The 21,525-nt window shown below is 29.5% G+C and overlaps 4 protein-coding genes across 4 annotated transcripts in view; all 4 read left to right on the top strand.

Moving 5' to 3' along the window:
* Nucleotides 1–1,696, top strand: part of LOC145938608 (calaxin-like) — a 71,134-nt gene extending 69,438 nt beyond the window's left edge. Inside the window, exons 2-4 of the mRNA XM_083042362.1 lie at nt 371–485; nt 645–898; nt 1,116–1,696. Coding sequence (XP_082898488.1) covers nt 371–485; nt 645–898; nt 1,116–1,338 — 592 coding nt within the window. The 3' untranslated portion in view covers nt 1,339–1,696. The remainder of the gene's footprint in view (nt 1–370; nt 486–644; nt 899–1,115) is intronic.
* A 748-nt stretch (nt 1,697–2,444) lies between these two features.
* LOC145938179 (uncharacterized) lies at nt 2,445–5,665 on the top strand. Its single transcript, XM_083041614.1, has 3 exons — nt 2,445–2,495; nt 2,975–4,933; nt 5,432–5,665. Exons 1-2 carry the CDS (start codon nt 2,445–2,447, stop codon nt 4,922–4,924), a joined length of 2,001 nt encoding a protein of 666 aa, XP_082897740.1. The 3' UTR covers nt 4,925–4,933; nt 5,432–5,665.
* Nucleotides 5,666–6,265: 600 nt separating this feature from the next.
* LOC145938468 (uncharacterized) lies at nt 6,266–8,207 on the top strand. Its single transcript, XM_083042138.1, has 3 exons — nt 6,266–6,662; nt 7,078–7,110; nt 7,470–8,207. The coding sequence occupies exons 1-3, from the start codon at nt 6,546–6,548 to the stop codon at nt 7,968–7,970; spliced, it is 651 nt and encodes a 216-aa protein (XP_082898264.1). The 5' UTR covers nt 6,266–6,545; the 3' UTR covers nt 7,971–8,207.
* A 1,302-nt stretch (nt 8,208–9,509) lies between these two features.
* On the top strand, nt 9,510–10,853 carry LOC145938538 (uncharacterized). The gene is made up of 3 exons (XM_083042245.1): nt 9,510–9,650; nt 9,874–10,071; nt 10,452–10,853. Exons 1-3 carry the CDS (start codon nt 9,621–9,623, stop codon nt 10,773–10,775), a joined length of 552 nt encoding a protein of 183 aa, XP_082898371.1. The 5' UTR covers nt 9,510–9,620; the 3' UTR covers nt 10,776–10,853.
* The last annotated feature ends 10,672 nt before the right edge of the window (nt 10,854–21,525 follow it).

Genomic DNA, 21,525 nt, shown 5'->3' on the forward strand with positions numbered 1-21,525 from the left:
CAGTTATCAGCTGATTTCTGTCAAAAAATATTAATTGAGGATAAAGTATTATCAACATTACTACTTTATTATTATTATTTTAATAATATTATTCTTTTTAACATAAAATCGAAGAATGGAACAACAGAAGCGCGTAGCGCGCGCGTGTGTTGTTCTAGTACATATAACAATTTAGGAAACAATGAATTAATGGAAAATCAAATAGTTTGTGCAAATGAGTTTCTAAAATAAGAATTAAATTCTACTGTAAATTATATAGATTTAATAGTATAATTTTGTATAAAAATTGGAAATAAACATTATTAAATAATATTTTTATTTATTATAACTATTAATAATTTGTCTTTTAAACGTATGCTTGGTTCGTTAGGATGGAGTTGGATAATCTCTGCAAGCTTTACAAGAAGTTAACTAGCAATTCCAATCAACAACAAGTTGAACGATCGATATCCATTGGTAGAAGGCAATCGAGACCAGCTATCGAGGTAATTATGTCATTTATATATATGCTATTAATCAAAACTAATTAACGTTATAAATATTTTTTGATTAAAAATAAGAAATGTTTTGATTATTAATATATTAATATACAAATTATACATTTGCAATTACTATAAAATATCTCATTTTCATTGTCATCTCAGGGAATTGACAGAAGTATTTTTCGAGAACTTCTCCACAATACATTTCACGTGATCACGGAGGACACTTTGATAGAGCGTCTATTCTGCTGTTGGAATCGAGAGACCGAGGGTGTTATTCGATTGGAGCCATGGATCATGGGGCTCGACGTGTTTTTGCGAGGCAGCCTGCGTGACAGAATTACTTTCTGCTTCCATGTATACGATCTGAATAACGATGGATATATCACAAAGGACGAAATCTTTCAATTACTTAAGTAAAAATATTTAAAACCCTATCTCACACATTATAATCTTATTATTTTTGTCTATTATGCATACACGTTTAATATCACAGGATTCACACAGTCGTTTAAAGAAAATATCATATTAAATATTGTCATCTTTTTTATTATATAAATTAATACGTTTATTACAATTAATAATAATTCTTATACTTATTCATATATTTATATTTTATTCATGTATTTATAGAAACTGCCTGATAAAGCAGCCTGGTGAAGAGGATCCAGACGAAGGAGTGAAAGATTTAACGGAACTGGCCTTAAAAAAACTCGACGTCGATCACGATGGTAAAATATCGTTTCGTGATTACGAAATGGCAATCAAGGAAGAACCGTTATTGCTAGAAGCGTTCGGACAATGTTTGCCTACGGAAGAAAGCTGCTCAGCCTTTTTAGCGACGCTTCAATCCTGAAGAGACAAGAGATATACGCACAAGTCTCGATATTAATTACTTTCTTGTAAAAATTCTCTCCTGTAAAATGAAAATTTTATATATATATAATATTTTCCTCTAAATTTTTTTTATTGTTATTTTTTATGATATTTAAAGTAAAGTTTATGAATGTAAGAATATTGTGGCGGTACACAAAAGCAAATCAGTCCAATTGAATACTTGTATGTGTAATTGAGCAGAAAATGTGCAAACAATTGTACATACAATTGCCATAATGTGATGTTGAAATGCTTATTATAAATGCTTATTATTCTCGTTGCTTGTATCTCGGGAACTTGTTTTCGTAATTAATGATCGAATGAAATATAGACGATCGCAAGCGTTAACCAATTATGATAGCTTATCAAAAGTAGAACCATATAGCTCATATAACTATGTACTGAAAGAGATATGAAACTCTTTCAATTGGAATTAATATTAATAGTTTTTTTAATAATTCTTTTTACACTAAATTGCCTTTTTCTCTCCTTTCTTCCTTTCATAAAAATTAACGGAGAAGATGCATTAAAGTTTTAATCCTATTTAAATCATACAGATCTGTCAAATGCAATTTAGATTTTTATAATAAATGTTTTATCTAATATATTACACAGATATAATATAAAAGTTCTTGTTATTTTAATTTTTCAAATATAAATGCAAAGCAAAACTGCAACGTAAATATTACAAAATAAATGCACGCTTAAAAAACAAGTTTTATCCGTTATTGCAAAATTATTTTGAACTATTTTTTGTTATACAACAACAGAATACTGCATTATACTTTGTTCAAAAGTTATCTAAGTAATTATGGCACGAAATTATTCGCCAAGTGTAATAAAAAATATTGCTTGTCGATGAATGTCATTTTAATTATCAATTTGTATTAATAAATTGCATGCGAATAAATAAAAGAGATGATTGTAAAGAGCTTAAATAGTAACAAGAAATCCCGATATGCATGAAGACGCGATATAATGATCGTGACATCAGTCATTAAAATCGAATGAGATCGAAATGCTCGATATTAATTTTACGATCATATTTAAAGCGGTTGCGTTTATGTAGTTAGAGTAAATGTTAAAATGTGGCCGGGCAAATCCGTTTTGATCATTATTCACGCATCGGTTTCCTTGGTAATATAAACTTAAATAAGGAATTTCAAAAATCCTTTAGTTACAGCTTAGTTAAAGTTTGCTATAAATATATATATTTTTTTATTTTAATAAGTAAAATAAAAAATTGTATTATTAAATTACAGTGTTTCTTCACGTTGAATCTCTGAGTCTTTTTATTTTAATTTAGTGCAGAATAATATTGACACAAAAATGTAGTAAAATAGGTTTTCATGATAATTATAATAGAAACCAGGCCAAATTGAAATTTCCTGTTTGCGAACAAATATAACATGTGTCTTCTTCCTTTATTTTTGCTATTTTTGAGATTGCATATTTTCCTTTTGCTTAATCTCAATCTTTATTCAATTCAGTCATAAAAAAATATTTTTACAAGATTATTTTAGCAACATTTATTATGGCAATAATTTATAATATGTAGTAATTTAGTCGTATATTCTCTTATATAAATTATTTGCAATAGGTTATTTTTTTATTAGGTTTATTCTTTGCCGTCAAATATCGATTGGAGTAATTTGCAGTATGATCCAGATTCGGTTGCCCAAAATGAAAATATTCTGAAGCTCTTTCTACAGTTGGCGGTGCATACGGCAAATCGTTTGATGCATTTGAGAAACGAAACTGATAGAGACCACGATTGTAATGAATGCAATGATAATCCATTACCTTCGATAACTGAAGCTGCTATAACGCAATCGCTATTAAAAACGAATCTCGAACGACCTGACAAGAGTCAAGACAGAATTCAGAATCGCTTGTTCATCAATGATTCTGAAATAAATAATAACGATCGAGTTTTACTGGAAAATTTGGATCAAGATCAAACGACTCCTCTCTATTCTACGCAATCACAGGAATTATCTGATAATTCAAGTATATATAATTTTCAAGAAGTCACTGATGCTGCACGCGATTCAAAGACCAGCAATTTAATTCCGACACTTGTACAAAATCAAAACGCGTCATCTGATGTTGTCAGACGTAATTACGACGATAATCCTGATACTTCACAAAAATTAAATAATTCAAATACAACAAACAATGTGTCAAATGCGAACGAATTTAGTTCTGATGTACAAAACTCTCAGAATTCAACAATAGACGGTATTAGTGGAAGATTATTTAACTCAATCAATTTAATGAAAAACATTTCGAATGCAACAATTATGAATGATTTAACTGAAACTGTGCACAAGTTTCTTCCAAAATCGCAAAATGTGCAAGAATCGACGCCTGAAGTAAGTCAACGATTGTTTGACATCGATCTAGCAAAAAATATTCCAGGTACAAAAATTGTGAATGATTTATACGAGAACGTGAATCAGTTTAATACCCGGCGATCACAAAATACACAAGAGCAATCAGATAGAAACAATGGAAACAGCAAAAATTTGAATTATCGTGATTCAACAACTACGATTAAAAATTTTGAAAACGTTTTAAATTCACAGATGAATTCGTTCGTGAATAATCTACCTGTGGTGAATCAGATTTTGTCAAATGCGAAAAATTTCGTAGAATCGATTGTTAAGGCTCTACCGGAAACGAAGAGTGTGGAGAACGAAAATAATTTTCTGAATCATGTCATTTCACAATCTCAAAACGTCAACGCGAAAATGATCGAGAAAAATCCTGCAAATTTTAATTATATTCAACATCATCAAATTAGAAATGTTGAACAAGTAGGAGATGAATTTGACGCTAATCTAATACGTAATCATCAAAATTTTAATGACAATTCACGAAACGACATTAATGAGCCAGCTCATGCATCTAAAGGAAATAATAAAAATACAGAAAATAACAATTTGTCAATAAATACGGATAATTCAAAAGCAGAAAACAGCGATAGCCAATCTGCTTCTATCAATGAGAAACTATCTTCAGTAGGAAATAATCGCGAAATAAATCAAATCGATGATGTAATAAAGCCCGAAGTATTTGAGAAGACGGATGAAGTGAGAACGAATTATACAAATGAGCAATTAAATTCGATTTCGGAGAATTTATCTCAAACAAATAAATCATCAATCACGGAATTTCAAAGCAAGAATTCGAGCAGCGCGCAAGATTCTGAAAACGTGAACAAATTTAATATGGAAAAACCAAAGGAACGTCAAGCTAATTCATCCACTAATATCAGGATAAGTCGATCGATTGGAAATCGAAATACTCGCATTGACAATGATGTATTAAAATCGAATAATTGTTCTCGTTTCGTCGATAATTTAAAAGATGCAAACTTGCTTAGGCATCTATCTAAATCGAGACTGGGTATTAACAATCGATTAATGAACGTCTCACTACCGATTAAAGAAGAAAAAATACCCAATAGCGAAAGTCACATGAATCATTACGACATGATTAATAGACAGCGGAACAAAAATTTGCCATCATCAAATATAGTCTCTAATTCTAAATTAAATTAAAATTACAAAGTAAGTATCTAAAATATATATATATAGTATATATAATAACTGTATTGAAAATTAGAATAATTATATGTGATATGTATAACAGCAATTATGTAAATATTCTATATATATGTAAAATTTCTAGTTCCAATGAATGCTACATGTCTCGAGAAAATATTTGTTATAAAATTTTACTATCTTTATAACTTTTGTGCGTGAAAATCAATTGACCGTGAATTACAAAGCAGAACATATCGGTCTTTATGTTTTGATTAGTTTTAGATGCTTGATTGAGTTTTATATGCAATTGCAAACGATAGAAAACTTTATCATATTTAACATTTATCAAATAGAATTTTCAAATTCTTTTTTGCACACATATTTAAAATAGATATTAAAACATTTATATAATTGCAGCTTAAAAATCTAAAATTCCACTCCATATGTTATAATTAATATATACTTATTAATTAATATAATATTAATAATTATATCTATTTGTAATAAAAACATTTTTTATAGAGAAATCACGCTCAGTTTGAGAACAAAATTTTATATTTCCAAGGGCATCAAGATTACAATCGAGGGATTAACAATAAGATGCTTGAATAATAGAGCATAAGACCAGTCGAAATAATGTCATACTGACAATTCTCAATAAAAGTATGTAATAAAGAATATATAAATGTAAAATGTGTATAAAATATATTGAAAAAATTAAACATAAAATTAATTTATTTCACAAATTCAAACAGACACAAGAAGGTTTACACATCAATAGAATTATAGTGAAAAAATAAAACACTAACAATTTGAAAAAATTGCGTTATTACGAATGTAGGTACAAAATAAAATTAACTAAAATAAAAAATAAATGAAAATATTATATGGGAAGAATATATTTATCGATTGATAATGATTTATGTGATGAGTCATTATATTAAAGATTTAATACATATTTTATTTGAGAAAAATTAGTAATATAAGATAATTATTTTAAAAATTATTTACTTTATTATTATAAATATCGATCAAAAATTTACAAATATTAAAAAATCTACAGATAATAAAAAGATTTTTATAATATATACTAAAACGTTACGTGTTGAAATGACAGCTATAAGACAATGATGTGCAAGAATGAAACGGCCGAGAATGAAGATCATCAGAAAACGACTGCTTTGCGTTCGTGCCGCGTTAATTAACGAAAGAACAATGCGAAAGAGCTGACAGTCAGGTGTACACCGGAATATAAAGATAACGAGCGCAATCGAGGCGAATTAAATAACAGAAGTGTCAATTCGACATTTCGTCGCGGTATGAACGACCGTGACAGTGTAAAAATACGAAGAAAATAATAGTCGCGCGTATACGGGATACTTGATTCGCGCTCGCGTGATTCGCGAGAGAAATTCGCGGTCCGCGAACATCGCGCTGTATCGATCTGGAACGCGTGCGCTTGTCGACTGATTACCTATATGCAAACCGCGGTCCGGGACTTATCGCGAGGCGGTCACGGACTATCGTGAATTAAGCTGCCGCTACGGCGAGCGCGGCCTTTTAATTTCCGCATGCCTCGATATCGCGCGAGCTCCGCCGCGGTGGGTTATCGCATATATATAAAAAAGTCGGTTTAATGCATATGCAGCATGTATCTCGGTATATGCATTCGCCGTTCTGGCACTGTACCAACGATTACGTTATGACGTACTTGCTGATATTGTGCACCACCTTAGCGGTGACCATTGGCCAAGTAAGGATAAGAAAAGCGAGTAAAAAAGCAGCTAGGTAGATAATGAGATTGCTAGAGCACATTAAAAACTTTTGCACTATACATATATGCGTTTATGTGTCATAAAGAAAGATTTCTATAAATTATGTACGTTCTTTTATATATGTATATAATAATTATCATATTTTAATTTAAAGTCATTGTGTATTTAACATAAATGTGTAAGAAATATTAATTAAAAATGCAATTGTTAGTTATATCGATATCAATTCTCCGTAATTATCATTAATCTTAATTAACGATCTGTCATATAATTTTCTAAATTTTGAAGTGTAAATAGAGTCATTAAATGTTTTGAGAATAAGGCAAATTTGTGTTTACAAATTATTTAATTTATTTAATAATTAAAGTACGCATTTTATGCGCATCTTTCTAGGTATATTCGCAGGTGCAAACTTCACGAGAAGAGGTAAGAAATTTTAAGTGATAAATAAAAATAGAATTAATTTTATTCGCGGAATTATTTGAAAATAATTCGTGTATATCGATTTTTACGAATAAATTATAATCTATAAAAAAGCGTGTAGCATGCAATATTCTCGTTATTCTAATCAAGCATGATTTATTTCACAAGCAACGTCAAGTTCTATACATGCGATACCTTTTCAGTCGCGTATTTAAATATATATAACATTGTAATAAAAGACATTTAAAGAATGAAGATTTATTTCATTGTAAAATTGCTTTATCCAACGTCATTAATCGTTGATATTTCTACTAAAGATTAACAGTATCCTAATAAGATATTCGTAACTGGATAATTTATAGATAGGCACGCTCATTCAAAACAAGAACGTGAACATCATCGTGAATCTGGATTCACAGGAGGTAGCTAAGGAATTATGGAAGGTAATAGAAGCACGTCTGAACAATCGTACAAGCCATATCGCCAGTTCGAAAAATGCTATCAAAGAGCTTGAAAAAGCTGTGTTACCTCTCGTGTCACCTACCAGAAGGGCAAGATCACAGTCCGCTTTTCAAGTGGCAAGCCAATTCGATAAGATCGCTCGAAGAGCGCTCACCAGAGATAAACCAACCATGGATATGCTGGACGAGGAAATAATGACGAGAGACATCGTGGCGGAGATGATGACTTCCCTAAAGATAATCATCTCGCAAACAATCCAGTCGAAAATCGACGAGGCGGGCGTATCCAACAGAAGGGCAATGCACAGTCCTGCGAAGATTAACGAGGATGACGAGGACGGTTATGTGAATGTCAGAATCAAAATTCGTAGAAAGGATATTGTCGATGCGATTCATTCATAATTTCGACGTCACACATCTTACTTTTATTAAAAGGAAAAAATTATTTCACCGAAAAATATTTTTGAAAATCAATTATATCGAATTAATCCAATCGTTAATTAGGAATTAGATCGAATTAATACAATTTATTAATATCAAATTGTGCTAAGAAGAGAGATATGTCTGATATATTTGGTCCTTTTTGCTTTTTGTAAATAAATCTAGCATTAGTTTAACAAAAAAATAATTGATTTTAAAATCCAAAAGTTTCCCATAATGTTCTTATATTATGTATTTAACGCAGCGTTTTAAATCATGTATTATTACAATCAAATCGCATAATAATTTCCATTGTTCCTTTATTAAGATTTTCTATTTTATCAAGTAAAATATAATGCCAAGTTTCACTATAATTTTAGAAATAATTTTTAAATCACATAGCATTTTGTTTTTATAATCTCATTAGGCTGTTTAATTGTTTTTTATTATGTATAATAAGAATATCGAGAATAATATTTTTTAGATGTAACTGCATAAAAATATATAATGTGTTGTCTTATGCGTTAAAATTAACTAAAAACATTAGAAATACTAATTAGCTAAAGAAAAAAGTCATAAATTTTGTAAACTTATTAAATTTAGACATTTCACTTTTTACAACAATTTTTCTTGGTAATCTAAATATATCACGTCGCATATTATTTTGCATTGTATAGGCAAATGCAAATAATGAAATGTAAATAATACTTGAAGAAAGAGATTTTCTTATTCAGTATTTTTTATTATCCAAATTAAATTACTCTTATTATTATTTGAATAACAATAAAATCCCAACTAGATCAAGTAAATTTGATGGAAAATTTAGAATATAATAATTTCAATTTTTTGACAGTTAACTTATATTAATTTTTATTTATTGATATAAAACATATATATTTTATATGTTTAATTTTTTACTTGTTTTATCTTGCAAAAATAAGCTTTGTACAGAAATTAAAAATATATTTATTTAAATAGATTTATTCGGATTCTAATAAGATATTAAACATTAAACATCTATTGTAAAATATTTGTTAATTAAGATGTAAATTAAATGTCATAATTAAACTTGCACACAATCTATAAAACATTTTTCAACATAAATGTTTAAATAATATGTTCAAACTTAAGAGTTGCAGCATGGCATGATATTAAATTGCATTTAGTTAATCTTTTTCACACACAATTTTATATTTATAATCTTATATTTACTTTTGCTTAAAATAGAAAATCTCAATGATCATTAAAAGAGAGGAAATTTTCAATCTTGCGTTATTTTTCCAATTAAAATCTCGTACATATATCTCATTCCATACGCAATATATCTAACTCGATGAAAGATCAAAGACATATTTTTTTGCACGCCAATTAATAGTATCGTAGAAAATAAATTGAATTTCATGTTCACTCAGGCGCACGATAATATCCTGAGTGTTCGTTCGATAAAATTACATATGATAAAATCGGCAATTTTCTAGTACATCGAATGCAAATTCATAAATGACTTTTAAATTAATAACCGTGAAAGGTCACAGATAATATTCTCCATAACAAGTCATCTCTATATAACATGTGCCGTACGATCAACTCAGAAGTCGAAACAAACCTCGATCGATCATCATATCTCTCACGATGATTTCGCATCAAATACTCGGCTGCTTAGTAAGTGAATTATTATTCTTTTAAGTATTTGTCGAGTGAACAAAATTGTTAAATTCAGTTTATACATTAAATATTATACTCTCTTAATTTTATTTTTTATTTTTTTCGTACATTTTATTTTTTTCTCCATTTATATTTAACTTATTCCGGAATTGCTTACTATAACAAAATACGGTGTGCATATGCAGTTTAATTTAGTTTTAATCTTCTTCAATTTCACAAGTTCCTGATCTTATTGTCGCAATATGGTGACGCATGGAAATCCCGTTATGTGGAATCTATTCTGAATTCGTTGCAACACATCGAAAATCTACTCATCAAACAAGCCGAACAACACACATTGAATTGTATTATTCCAGCGGAGAAATTATTCGACCTAATTTCGGAACTCTCAAAATCTTCTAATAATGAAAGCAATGAGGTACATATATATTAAAAGTGACATAAAAAATACTAAAAATTATAGGCAAATAATATAAATAACTAACTCTCATTTTTAGGCAAAAATGGAATATATGTCTTCTTCCATTTACATATATACATATATAATTTTAAAAATCTGATTTTTATTTGTTATATATGTATATATAAACAAAAATATTTTGCCTGTCTTTCTTTCTCTTTCCTTCCTCGCCCTTTTCTTTTTTCCCTTCCTCTTTCTCTTCTGTCTCTCTTTTTCTCTCTCTTTCTCTCAAATTTTAATAGATAAAACATAAAGTTTAAATTTTATTAATTTTTATACAGATTTATATTAATCTAATTATTTAATAATTAGATGGACTTAAATTAATTGCATTGTAGGCGCAGTCAGGAAAATATTTGGCTCCCTTAAACCCCGATAATATTCTCATCCTTCGAAAAACGCTGGACCTCGATGACGAGAAAGATAGCGAAGAAATCGCGCCGAGAATTCAGAGACAACGAAATAAAAATAAGAACCGCAACGAAAACGCTAATATAAACACAAATGCCAATACAAATACACTTCATGCCAGACGTGCTCTTGACGGAGGCATGTCGCATCAATTAAATAAAGATCGCAATCGAAATGTAAATTATAATGTAAACACTAATGTAAACAAGAACACTGATTTAGATTTAGACTTGAGCGAAGATGAAAATTAAATATAGAGAAAAGACTCAAGAAGATTGATAAATATGTCCGAATATGAGTTGCGTTTGATTGTAATATTTCTGTAAAATTATCAATTACAATAATAAAATAATATAATCAAAATATTCAAGCAATCTTTATATTACAAACTAAAATATGCCGAATTAAATTAAAATTATCTTAAACATCACTAAAATTAATTTATTTATGTCAATTAAATTTTGTGTTTTATATATTTTCGAATAACTAGATTGAACTATTTCATTTCTCTTTAGCACAATCTTATTTTAGACTCTACTAAAAGTATCTGCTAGTTTATTTATTATTACCATTTTTAGTCACATATTTGTTTGTTATTGCGAATCAATTCTTAATCAATTCTTCGAATGTTGAGGACTCATTTCACTTCAGTTATTAATACTATTATTTATTCTATAATTTAATAGCATTAATAAAAATCGCTATAAACGCGTCTTAAATTGTAATTATTTTCCAATCTCATTTTATGATTCAGAAAAATATAGTATTAGTTTTAATCGATATCATATTTTTTTAACATTTTGCTTCAATTAGGTATATCTAACAAAGCACTTTAGGAACAAAAAATTGTTATACAAATAATTCTGCTCAAAAATTGACATAATTTTACAGTTGCAATACTTTTCTGTTTTTACCTAGTAAAGAATAGAATTATATAATATTGTACCTATGTATAAATAATAAATATTAATTCAAAGACACTTCTAGGGAACAGTATTATAATTGTAAAAATATGTTATTTTTTGAAAAAATTATTTATACAATAAAAATATATAACTTTTGTCTAGTATGTAATAACTGGATATTTAAAAAAGGTTGAATATATAAATCTGAAAAAATATATATATTAATCATGCGTCAGCCAATATATGTAATCATGGCACCTGCCGTTTATTAAAAACAAATTCGATAGTAATCGTATAATTACAAACAATAATAATGACAGTATAATTATAAAATATGGTCGGTCTAGTATTTTTATAACGCGTTTGTAGAATCAGTCTTAACCCTCGGATTACCAAGCAGTACATACATTAGCTTTCGATTATCATTTTTTCTCTCTTCTTTTCTATTTTCTTCTCGATCCCTCGATTTTCTAGTCAGAAAAATAAATATATTCGAAGGTACGATTTATTTTTTCCTTTTATTGTGTCTGGGAAAATTTTAACGACCGATAACCCGAGGGCTAATTAAACTATGAGATGTGCTACGGAGGTATGTTACAGTGTGATGCAGGGGTTTCGTTCGCGTAATCGAAAAAATTGACACTCTTGCATCCCCTTAGAAACAAAAGCATCGCGACTGATGACGTTCGAGCGTTTCCATCTTCGAGGATTATTTATTCTCGCTTTCGTTGATCCACGTGTGTCATCTTAAGGTTCCCACACACTTAGATTTTATATGTATATATGTGTATATGTACACGCACGCGCATCTGTAGATATAGATATATATTTTTATATATATTTATCCATTTTCTTCGTTTTATATTCATTCATTTATCTATTTATTTTATAACGTAATAATTATCTTTTCTTTCTTTATTTGTGTGTGTGTGTGTGTGTGTGTGTTAGGCGCACTCCACGGAAACGAGCTGGCCCTTCCGCGAGTTTGAATTAAAAAATAAATGTTCCTTCGTTCGTTTCATCGGAGTGCTGAGATCTATTGAGGTTGTTGTACACGTGCAGTATCTCTTCGTCTTTTGCGACATAAAACTAGCGAAGTATCGAATAAAGCGCTGCCGTAATTCTTAGTGTGTACTCTTTCTTCTAAACTCCATTTCTGCAGAGAAACGTACTTATATAGAGAATGTACGTAACTTTTCTATTCTGTTCGTCATTATTTATTGCATTCTTCTCTTGATCTTTCTTCTTTTTTGCAACGTTCGGCGTATTATATTGTTTATTTATTCAACCCTTTGATGAATCATTTTGAATTCATTATTGGGATTTTGATTACTTGTGGCGGACAATATAGTAAATATAGAGTGAAGAAAACGATTTCTCTCTCTTTCTTGTACAATAAATTGATATATCTTTAAATGAGAATAACAAGAAAAAATAATCTGCATCGCGTGTCAAGTTATTTTGACTATCGAAAAGTATCAGAGGGCTTAATAGTTTGTACATTGTTCTACGTGCTGTATACATTTCCATTTAGCAATTTATAATTTACACGATTTAAAAAAAAGAATAAATGTAAGAAAGAAATATTTAAAAAGCTAATAAAATGTGGTCTTCTTTTTAAAATTTTTTAACACTATTGCGATATTTTCATACACACAGGTACGCTGTAGATATTGCAAAAGGCTGCAATATAGACAATTATTCTCGTTTATATACATATATTCTACTCTATTGGGAAAATCGAAAAGTGTCAATCAATTCATCCGTTCTATTTTTTTTATGCATCGTGACGGTAAATCATACGCGTAAACAAAAAAATTTAATTAACAGCGGACAAGCGCTAGTTTCTGTCGTTGTTACTTCAACAAACAATGCCTTATCCAACCGTAGAAACTAGACAACGAAGAGAATAGATGTGTCTCTGGGTCCTTAGGCACTTAAATGTCGGAAGTTACTGGGAACCTTAAGAACGTGGCTCATCGAACGCCCGATTTACTTCCTATTTACAGCCTTAATCGTGGATGTAACACGAAACGTCCCGAAAAAAAGGGATCGGGTTTGCATCGAAAATCACGAATATAATAAACGAAATATCGGGAGCAATTATTAATTATCGCACGTCAGTTCGAGCATCATCAGGTAAACTGCGAAATTTTTCGTCGAAAGAAAAAAAAACGATTGCCACGAGAGTACGATTTATAATTGCACGAAAGCTCTCGCTACTGGCCTGGTTGAAAAATATTCATCAGCTTATTAAGGGAGCAGTAAGTTGTTGGTTTGCGAGAGATTTTGCGACAGATTATCTCGTAAACTATTTTCGAGCAGAGCCAAACAGATCGAGTTCACGAAAATTCTTCGATTTCCTTCAGTATACACTTAATGCTTTTGCTCTGTCGAAAGTAATTCCCCATTAAAAAATACACAATTCGTTCTAATCGTCTTTCTGTACAATGTTTCATTAGCCGAAAAATAAACGCGAGAGGAGAAACAAACGACTCAACGAGACTCTTTGCACAAAGATTAAAATTCTTTTTTTTTTGCAGTTTTCCAGTCTTCTCGTGCAGACCGGATGCAATAGAATTATCCGTGCCAATTTATTAAAAATAATATAGCATATATATATATGCTCTATACCAAAATACACTTACGTCTCCTGAAGAGTAGTCGATCGTTTTCCTCTTTGTTTTCTTACAATATACGTGTATGTATAAAATATTATGTATAAAAATCAAAGCCGCAATTATTACAATTATAATTTGCTATTACGTAATAATAATAAAAGTTAGCGATATAAAATTAATAATTAATATAATCATTATTATTATTATATATATATATATATATATATATATATATAACTTCAAAAATCTAATAATATTAGTTTACAATAGCAATAACGATATCAACATAATAATAATAATAAAATAATAGCAATTATTAGTACAATTGTAATTACAATGTTTTGTGTACATAAAAAAATGGCAATTTATATCTTATTACTTCATTGTATACACTATTCCGTTTTCCGAGTAACTCTGTCAATTCGCTTCCTGTATCCTGATATGCGCGAATATATTCACGTCGACGGCAAGACGATAATGTATGCGCGCACGTCACGGAATTAAAGACTAGTAATTATAGTTCTCACAAAGAATTCTACATCGATTAATTAGGTAAAACCGCGATAGAGATCGCCGGCAATTACGCACCTCTACAGATATACACATTATATCGATAAATTCTTTTACTAAAATATAGTATTATGGTATCGCGTGTATATATTTGCCAATGATCTTTTCTTTTTAGATTAGAGCATCTGGCAACACAACAAAAAAACAAATCACTGTCGAAGTAGTTCGTAGAACCGCGACGAATGCGAAATTATATTAACGTATGGATATATGTATATGTGAGTTTTCTTAAATGCGGCAAAAATGCATTGTGTGGAAAGAGGAACCAGCAATAGAAAACTATGTCTCTCATCGTTGATAATTGATATAATAATTTGAACATCATCATGTCGCGATAGAGACAATTTCTTACCCTTATATTAACTCTCGACTATATTATAGAGTTGAAAATGAATATACGCTAGGATGTAAAGTATATTGAGAGATCGATTGTAAAATAGTAATCTCTGTTATATTGTATATATATTTTTTGATAAAACACACAATAAAAATAATTATATCATCTGTCTTTCCCCCTTCCTCAATGGCGGATAAAACTTTGTTACAAACGTGGAGTAGAATGCAAGAATATAAAATTATCACGTGGCAGTGAAAAACAGCGAGTTTCGTCGGGCAGTGTCAGTATAGGCAGTTTGCGATTAGAGTACATTTTCGAGAACGAGAATATCTTTCGATAATTAATCTGTCGGCAGTTTCCGGTTTTTCGAGACAATCTTTCGATTTTCGCATATCGTCATGGTTTTACGTCGCATAATTAACGGGCTGGCGGTCGACAAATAAGTCGCGATAAGAGCTATCAATTATCACTTTGAATTAAATATAATGAAAATTCGTTTGCAACGAAGATGTTTTCGTATGCAGACGAAAATCAGGGTGAATGAGAAATCGTCGCGAATTATTTGCCGCTGATTTGGGTTCGGTATCGGCGCCGCTCGAGAAAGATGAAGATCAAAAAAGATACTCGATCTCGAGATTCGAGTTATTTTGGCAATTATTGTACTTGTCTATATTTACAAGTATATCATACATATGCTTGCGAAACACCGTGAGGCAAAGCACGTGAGTCTGTTTGCTTGTGTACATTTTTTTGCGCGTTATTAAAAATTAATAGTTAATAATTATTAATAATATTATAATAGCACAAAAAAATTATTATTTAATTATACATATTATCGATGAAAATCAATAATCTCAAGACATTAAAAAGAGAATTTTATATTCGTAAAATTGAAATTGCATATAAAATTCATTCGTCCTATTGTATATTTATTTACACAATAGCATAAATTAAATCAAAATTAATAGTAAGTTAAAATATAAATGTAATGCAAACTAAAAATGAAGATAAAAACGGTGTTCAATATCAAAATAGACCAAATATTTCTGACACATACAAAATTTGCTTTTCTAAAAAATAATTTGAGAAAATCATAGAGTATTTTAAAAAATAATAAAAAAGTAATCATTTTTCTCCATAAACATTGTAGTTAAGACTCGTGGCTTAATTATTTTCCTATTATTATATTGAGTTTCTTTTATCTCAATATTTTAAAAAAAAGAGATAAAATTCTCGATAATCGATAAAAGTATCTACTTGCTACTTTGCGTCTCGGTTTTCTGCGTTTCCGCCAATGAGAAAAATCGTCACAGGTGAGCAGAGACCGTCATCGTTCTTCGACGAACGGCAAACGGAATTCGTTATCGTAATTGAAAGAAATCGATCGACGAAGGAAAGAGAATAAGAGGGGGAGAAGAGGGAAAGGAAATTGTATTCACTTTATAATTTGTACACGCGGTTATCGCGGCGCAGATTGTACGTCCTACAATCGATGTGATTTAAAAAATATTTCCGATCGGTCGAACGGCGTCGAATTACAATGTATGTATTTTCTACATAATATATATATATATATATATATATATATATATATATACGTATATATAGAGAACGGTAATTAACTATACGAGTCATTAATTAGCGTAATCTCTTGACGTTTCTCTCTCAAGAGCTTGATTTTGATCATCGAGAAGCTTCGAATACGGGCTATTAAAAAAAAAGCGCTTATAAGTCAGATATATTCGATTCGAAAGTACTGATTTGATAAGCACTCCTTGTGTTTTTTAAATTTACACACGCACACATATATCCCTGATTATACAATCAGATATAATTCCCTTCCCCCTACCCCTTATATGTAACCGCACACATCGTGCTGCATTTTTTCGTTTAAAATATATAGATTATGTGATTTTTTTTCCGCGGATATACAAAAATACACGATTCTCGATTACGATCAGCAGACAACTGCACAAAAGTCGTACGAGATACGACCATATGCACTTGACAAATGATTTATTCAGTACAGTAGTATCGACTTCATCGATGCGTGGTATATGTATATAAATCGAGAATAATCAATGTCGTTCGACGATGCGAAATTAAAAAGATCGGTTTCCCATCATTTTTATATAAGAAGTCCAATCTGTACGACTTCAAAAAGTTTATAAGAATGCATTTTGAAGCTTTTCAAGATAAAACTTGCATTATTTTAGACACATTCGACGTGTTCCTTTTAATCATAAAACGATATTAATTATTCTGATTTCACGAATCAATTATTTTAATTAATTTATGCATCGTTATGCATCGCTAATTATAAAAAAAGCAGTCTCACTGCTCGCTTGTACCGGCTAATAAATTTACGTCTCTCTTCGCGTTTTTAAAAAGATATATTGCTTGATAAATGCGCGAAGAAAGACATTCGTTCACCTTAATTCGAAATTTCTAATATAATTAGAATTATAATTTCGTTTCATTATAATCGAGATTATTAGTAAATAGAGATTAATGTAAGTAGTAAAATAATATTATATAATAATAATTTTATATACATGTATGTATATGTATGTATGTTGATTCTTGGCTTTCTCGACTATCATTTTCACGTCAAATAGCGTATCCAAGGCCTGTCTTCGTGCCTCGTAGACGATATTCCGGTTCTCGGGATCAATGGAGAAATGCACACATAACTGCCTAAACATAAAACTCTCCAAAAATATATTTCCCGTTTATCGCACTAAACCGCATGTCCAAGTGAGTTAACCCTTAGATACAAACAACTCTTGCGAATAAAAATTTTTTTTAATGCAATAAAAATGTATATGTATTTAAAAAGAAATAGAGAAAGAGGGAGAAAACTGCAGTAAAAAAGATGCATGTATATAAAATTTACATACACGTACACACATGTGGAAGAATAATAAATTTCAAAAGTCGAGTAATCTGTAAAATGAACAATGATGTAACTTTCAATCACGTCTGTGTTTAAGGGTTAATAACCATCGACAAGATCGATCGAACCGGAAAGTCGACCGTGCGTAAGAAAGAGAGAATAGATTTGAATTGACAATTGCATGACACAAATAATCGTTCAAAATTTAAATTATATATACATATATATATATTTATAATTATGTAAAAAAAAAACAAATTATAATTATATATATATATTATATATATATTTATATATTTATAATTATATTTATATATTTATAATTATATAAAAAACAAATTATAATTATATATATATATATATATTTATATATTTATATATATATTTATATATTTATAATTATATAAAAAACAAATTATAATTATATATATTTTTTTCTCCCAAATATTAAAAAATTATTTAATTTTCGATAATTTATATTAAAAAGAAATTATTCAGCATTTAAATAATTCTCTTTATTTTTGGATATTGTGCAATTTTAATCAATTATTTAGTTTAGATTGCCAATATGTTTAAATACGTTCTCCCTTTTTCACGCAAAGAATGTTTTCAATATTCTGAGTATAAATAAAAATCGTTATGCAATTTTTCTCTCTAGATGCGCGTTCGTATCTATGTTTTTTTGTCTCTCTTTTTCACATACGCTGACTACAGGCAATCCTCTATATGGACACGGAAAAACGGACGCACATTATATTAAATATGAAACGTCCACTTCCGTTGCTGCAGAAAACGCGCGAAACATTAAAGAAAAGCACTCGGATAAACGATCAGACATCTACGAGCGTGTTCCATAACGATGTGTAAAGTGTATCATATTAAAATACAGTTTTTTTTTTTAATAACTCTTCATTTACTTCTTTGTATGTGTGTGTATGTATGTATGTAATCGCAACCTCCGGCTGTGCTGCTTCAACTATCAGCGCTATAATGATAGTAATAATAATTAGTATTACTTTTTGTTTTATCTTTCTTTGTTTACTCTTTTCAAATCATTTAGTTGATTTCGATGATTTAGATGAGATCGAAAGCGGAGAAATGCATACGACAAATATTGTATAATCGCTTTCGTTCCCGTCAATCTCTTTTTATTCTCCTCTTTTTCTTTTTCGTTCTCTTTCGTTCCGCATCACTTATTCCGCCAGTCATCATTTTCCAGATCACAAATAATTATTATAGATATCTATATATATGTTTACGGTTGTAGTATACTCTATGCAAGAATACAACACACGGACGGGGTAGTGACCTACGTAAGAGGTCACTCGAGATCCGAGAGGAGTTCTGAATGTGACGACAATGTCTATGTGTGTATGTTTGAGTATCGGACACTTAAAAGCAGAGCGAAATAAACATTGTTCGTGTAGGTATATATATACATATACATCTCGATTTGCGTTATTAAATCCATTTTCAAAAATAATTCGACAAATTTCAAATCGCATAACTCAAGTGCGTAATGAATAGGCGCATAATATAATTAAAAGTGTATAATTAATTAGATATATAATTAAAATCTATAATCTTTAAAAAAAAACATAATTTACACAAAAAATTGAGAGTTAATAGTTATAATTTTTATATTTCTACATCTATCTCGATGATTATATATAAAGATAAACACAAGGTAAGTTTAAATCGAGTACAAAAAGTTTGAAAAATTAAAAAATTGTTTTCAATTCATAAAATTTCATTGAAAAACATGTTTATGACACAAATCGAGAACCAATCACATACAAGAAAATATCTCGAGCCGCTCAACACGAACGTCTACGCGTGTAAATCTCGTGTTAAGTATACGAGTAAATTTCGTACATAAAAATACATCGCTAATTTTTTTTATAGAGCATATTAGAATCTCGTCCGTATCATTGTTAAAACAATCGGCATCGAGTTTGACAAAACTCTTTCATTATCTTGCAAAGATTTCAAATCAAAATATATCGATAATGAACTTGTTTTAACAATAACAAGATGTATGTCGGGAGGTAGTCGCTGCTGCATTAATCCTTGACATATTATTTTACTATTTTTATATTTCTGATTTTTCAATAATTGATGCATACACTTATGTAACACGCTCTTTAATTTATTTAGTCCATTGATCATTATTCCTTAGGTAAGCACAACGTTTGTATTCAAAGCGCAGCTAGTAATATAGATCTAAGACATATTTTGCCCTTATATAAAAGAGGCAAATTTATAAATACAATACATTTATCCAATAGTTATCAGATACTATCACGATTGATCAACTTATAGTATCGCAGCGAGTAAAGTGATACAAACTATATTTTCTTCGACTCTGGTTCTCGAATTAAGAACAAATTTATATAATGTATAATTATAAAATTTACTTTACTTTAGACTCTTTCTCTCCTTTCACTTTTAGGATTTTCTCTCATTACAGTTTAGATCTATATCGTTCGCGGCGCTTCGTTTGCGTAATGCTCTTATAATTTCTGGCGAATAATTTCCACCTCTCGATCTTTCCCGGACATCGACAGATAGAAGACACGCAAGGATTAAATGCAGAAATGCACACGGGCAATGCAGCCGAAGCGCAGATGTTCGTTCGTGAACGGTCGAGGACTGATTGATCATCAATCGATGATTTTTTAACTGTACATTACACCTTTCTTTTGCACATGTACATATATAATTTACATACGTACCTTGCTTGCTTCATCCGCGAAAAGAAAGGTATATTCCTTATCGATTAGAATGATCAGTATTTTCTTTTCGTCTTTTCTTTCGTTTTATACGTTCTTATGGAGATGATCGCAACTAATGTAATGCGCACCGTGCAACACAAATGATCGAACAATATGCTACCTCCAAAAAGGAAACACGGAACATACCAGCTCGCGTTATTCTCAATTTAAGTTACAACTTTACTAACAATTATGCAATCTTTATTAAAAAAGAAAAATAATATGTTTACTACAAAAACATGCAATCCTTTTCTTCTTCTGTGGCTTTGCATGAATGTTTAATAATATTGCATATTCTGTAACCTGCGCCTTAGATTCTTATTAACCCTAATATCTTAATTTATTTATATATAAAAAGATTTCAAGAGCCTTCTCTCAATTTATTATATTTAAGAAATTTGTTCTCTTTCTCTCTAAATATTACATAATTTATTCATATATAACCGTATCGCGGTTGATATATATTTTGCGAATATCCGACCCTTGCAATTTTGTTTATTTTGATCACGTTTTCATACATTTCATATAGTCCTTTATTTTTTTAAAATTATTTATTATTTAAATTTTATCTATTTAGATTTTATATAGATGTTATAAATTTTTCTAAAAATTATATTTGCGCTCAATTTCTTATTAAAAAATAAATCTAAAAAAATTTTTTTACACATATTCTTAATAAACAAAAATTATATATCTGGAAGAGAAAGTTTTTTATCTATTTAATAATAATAAATTAACCCGAAGAATCTCGATATCAAATCTGAATCATTATGTGTCTATAGTTAAAATATATTTGTGGATGAAAATATATTTGATAGCAAAATATGAGTCAATGTATCATTACATAAAATCATTTGTAAATTTTAAAATTCTAGCCAATAAATAAAAAAATAACACG

This window comes from Prenolepis imparis, unplaced genomic scaffold, assembly GCF_030444845.1.
Source record: "Prenolepis imparis isolate NDT839.2.m4 unplaced genomic scaffold, iyPreImpa1.0 SCAF_7, whole genome shotgun sequence".
In the NCBI taxonomy this organism is placed as follows: Eukaryota; Metazoa; Arthropoda; class Insecta; order Hymenoptera; family Formicidae; genus Prenolepis; species Prenolepis imparis.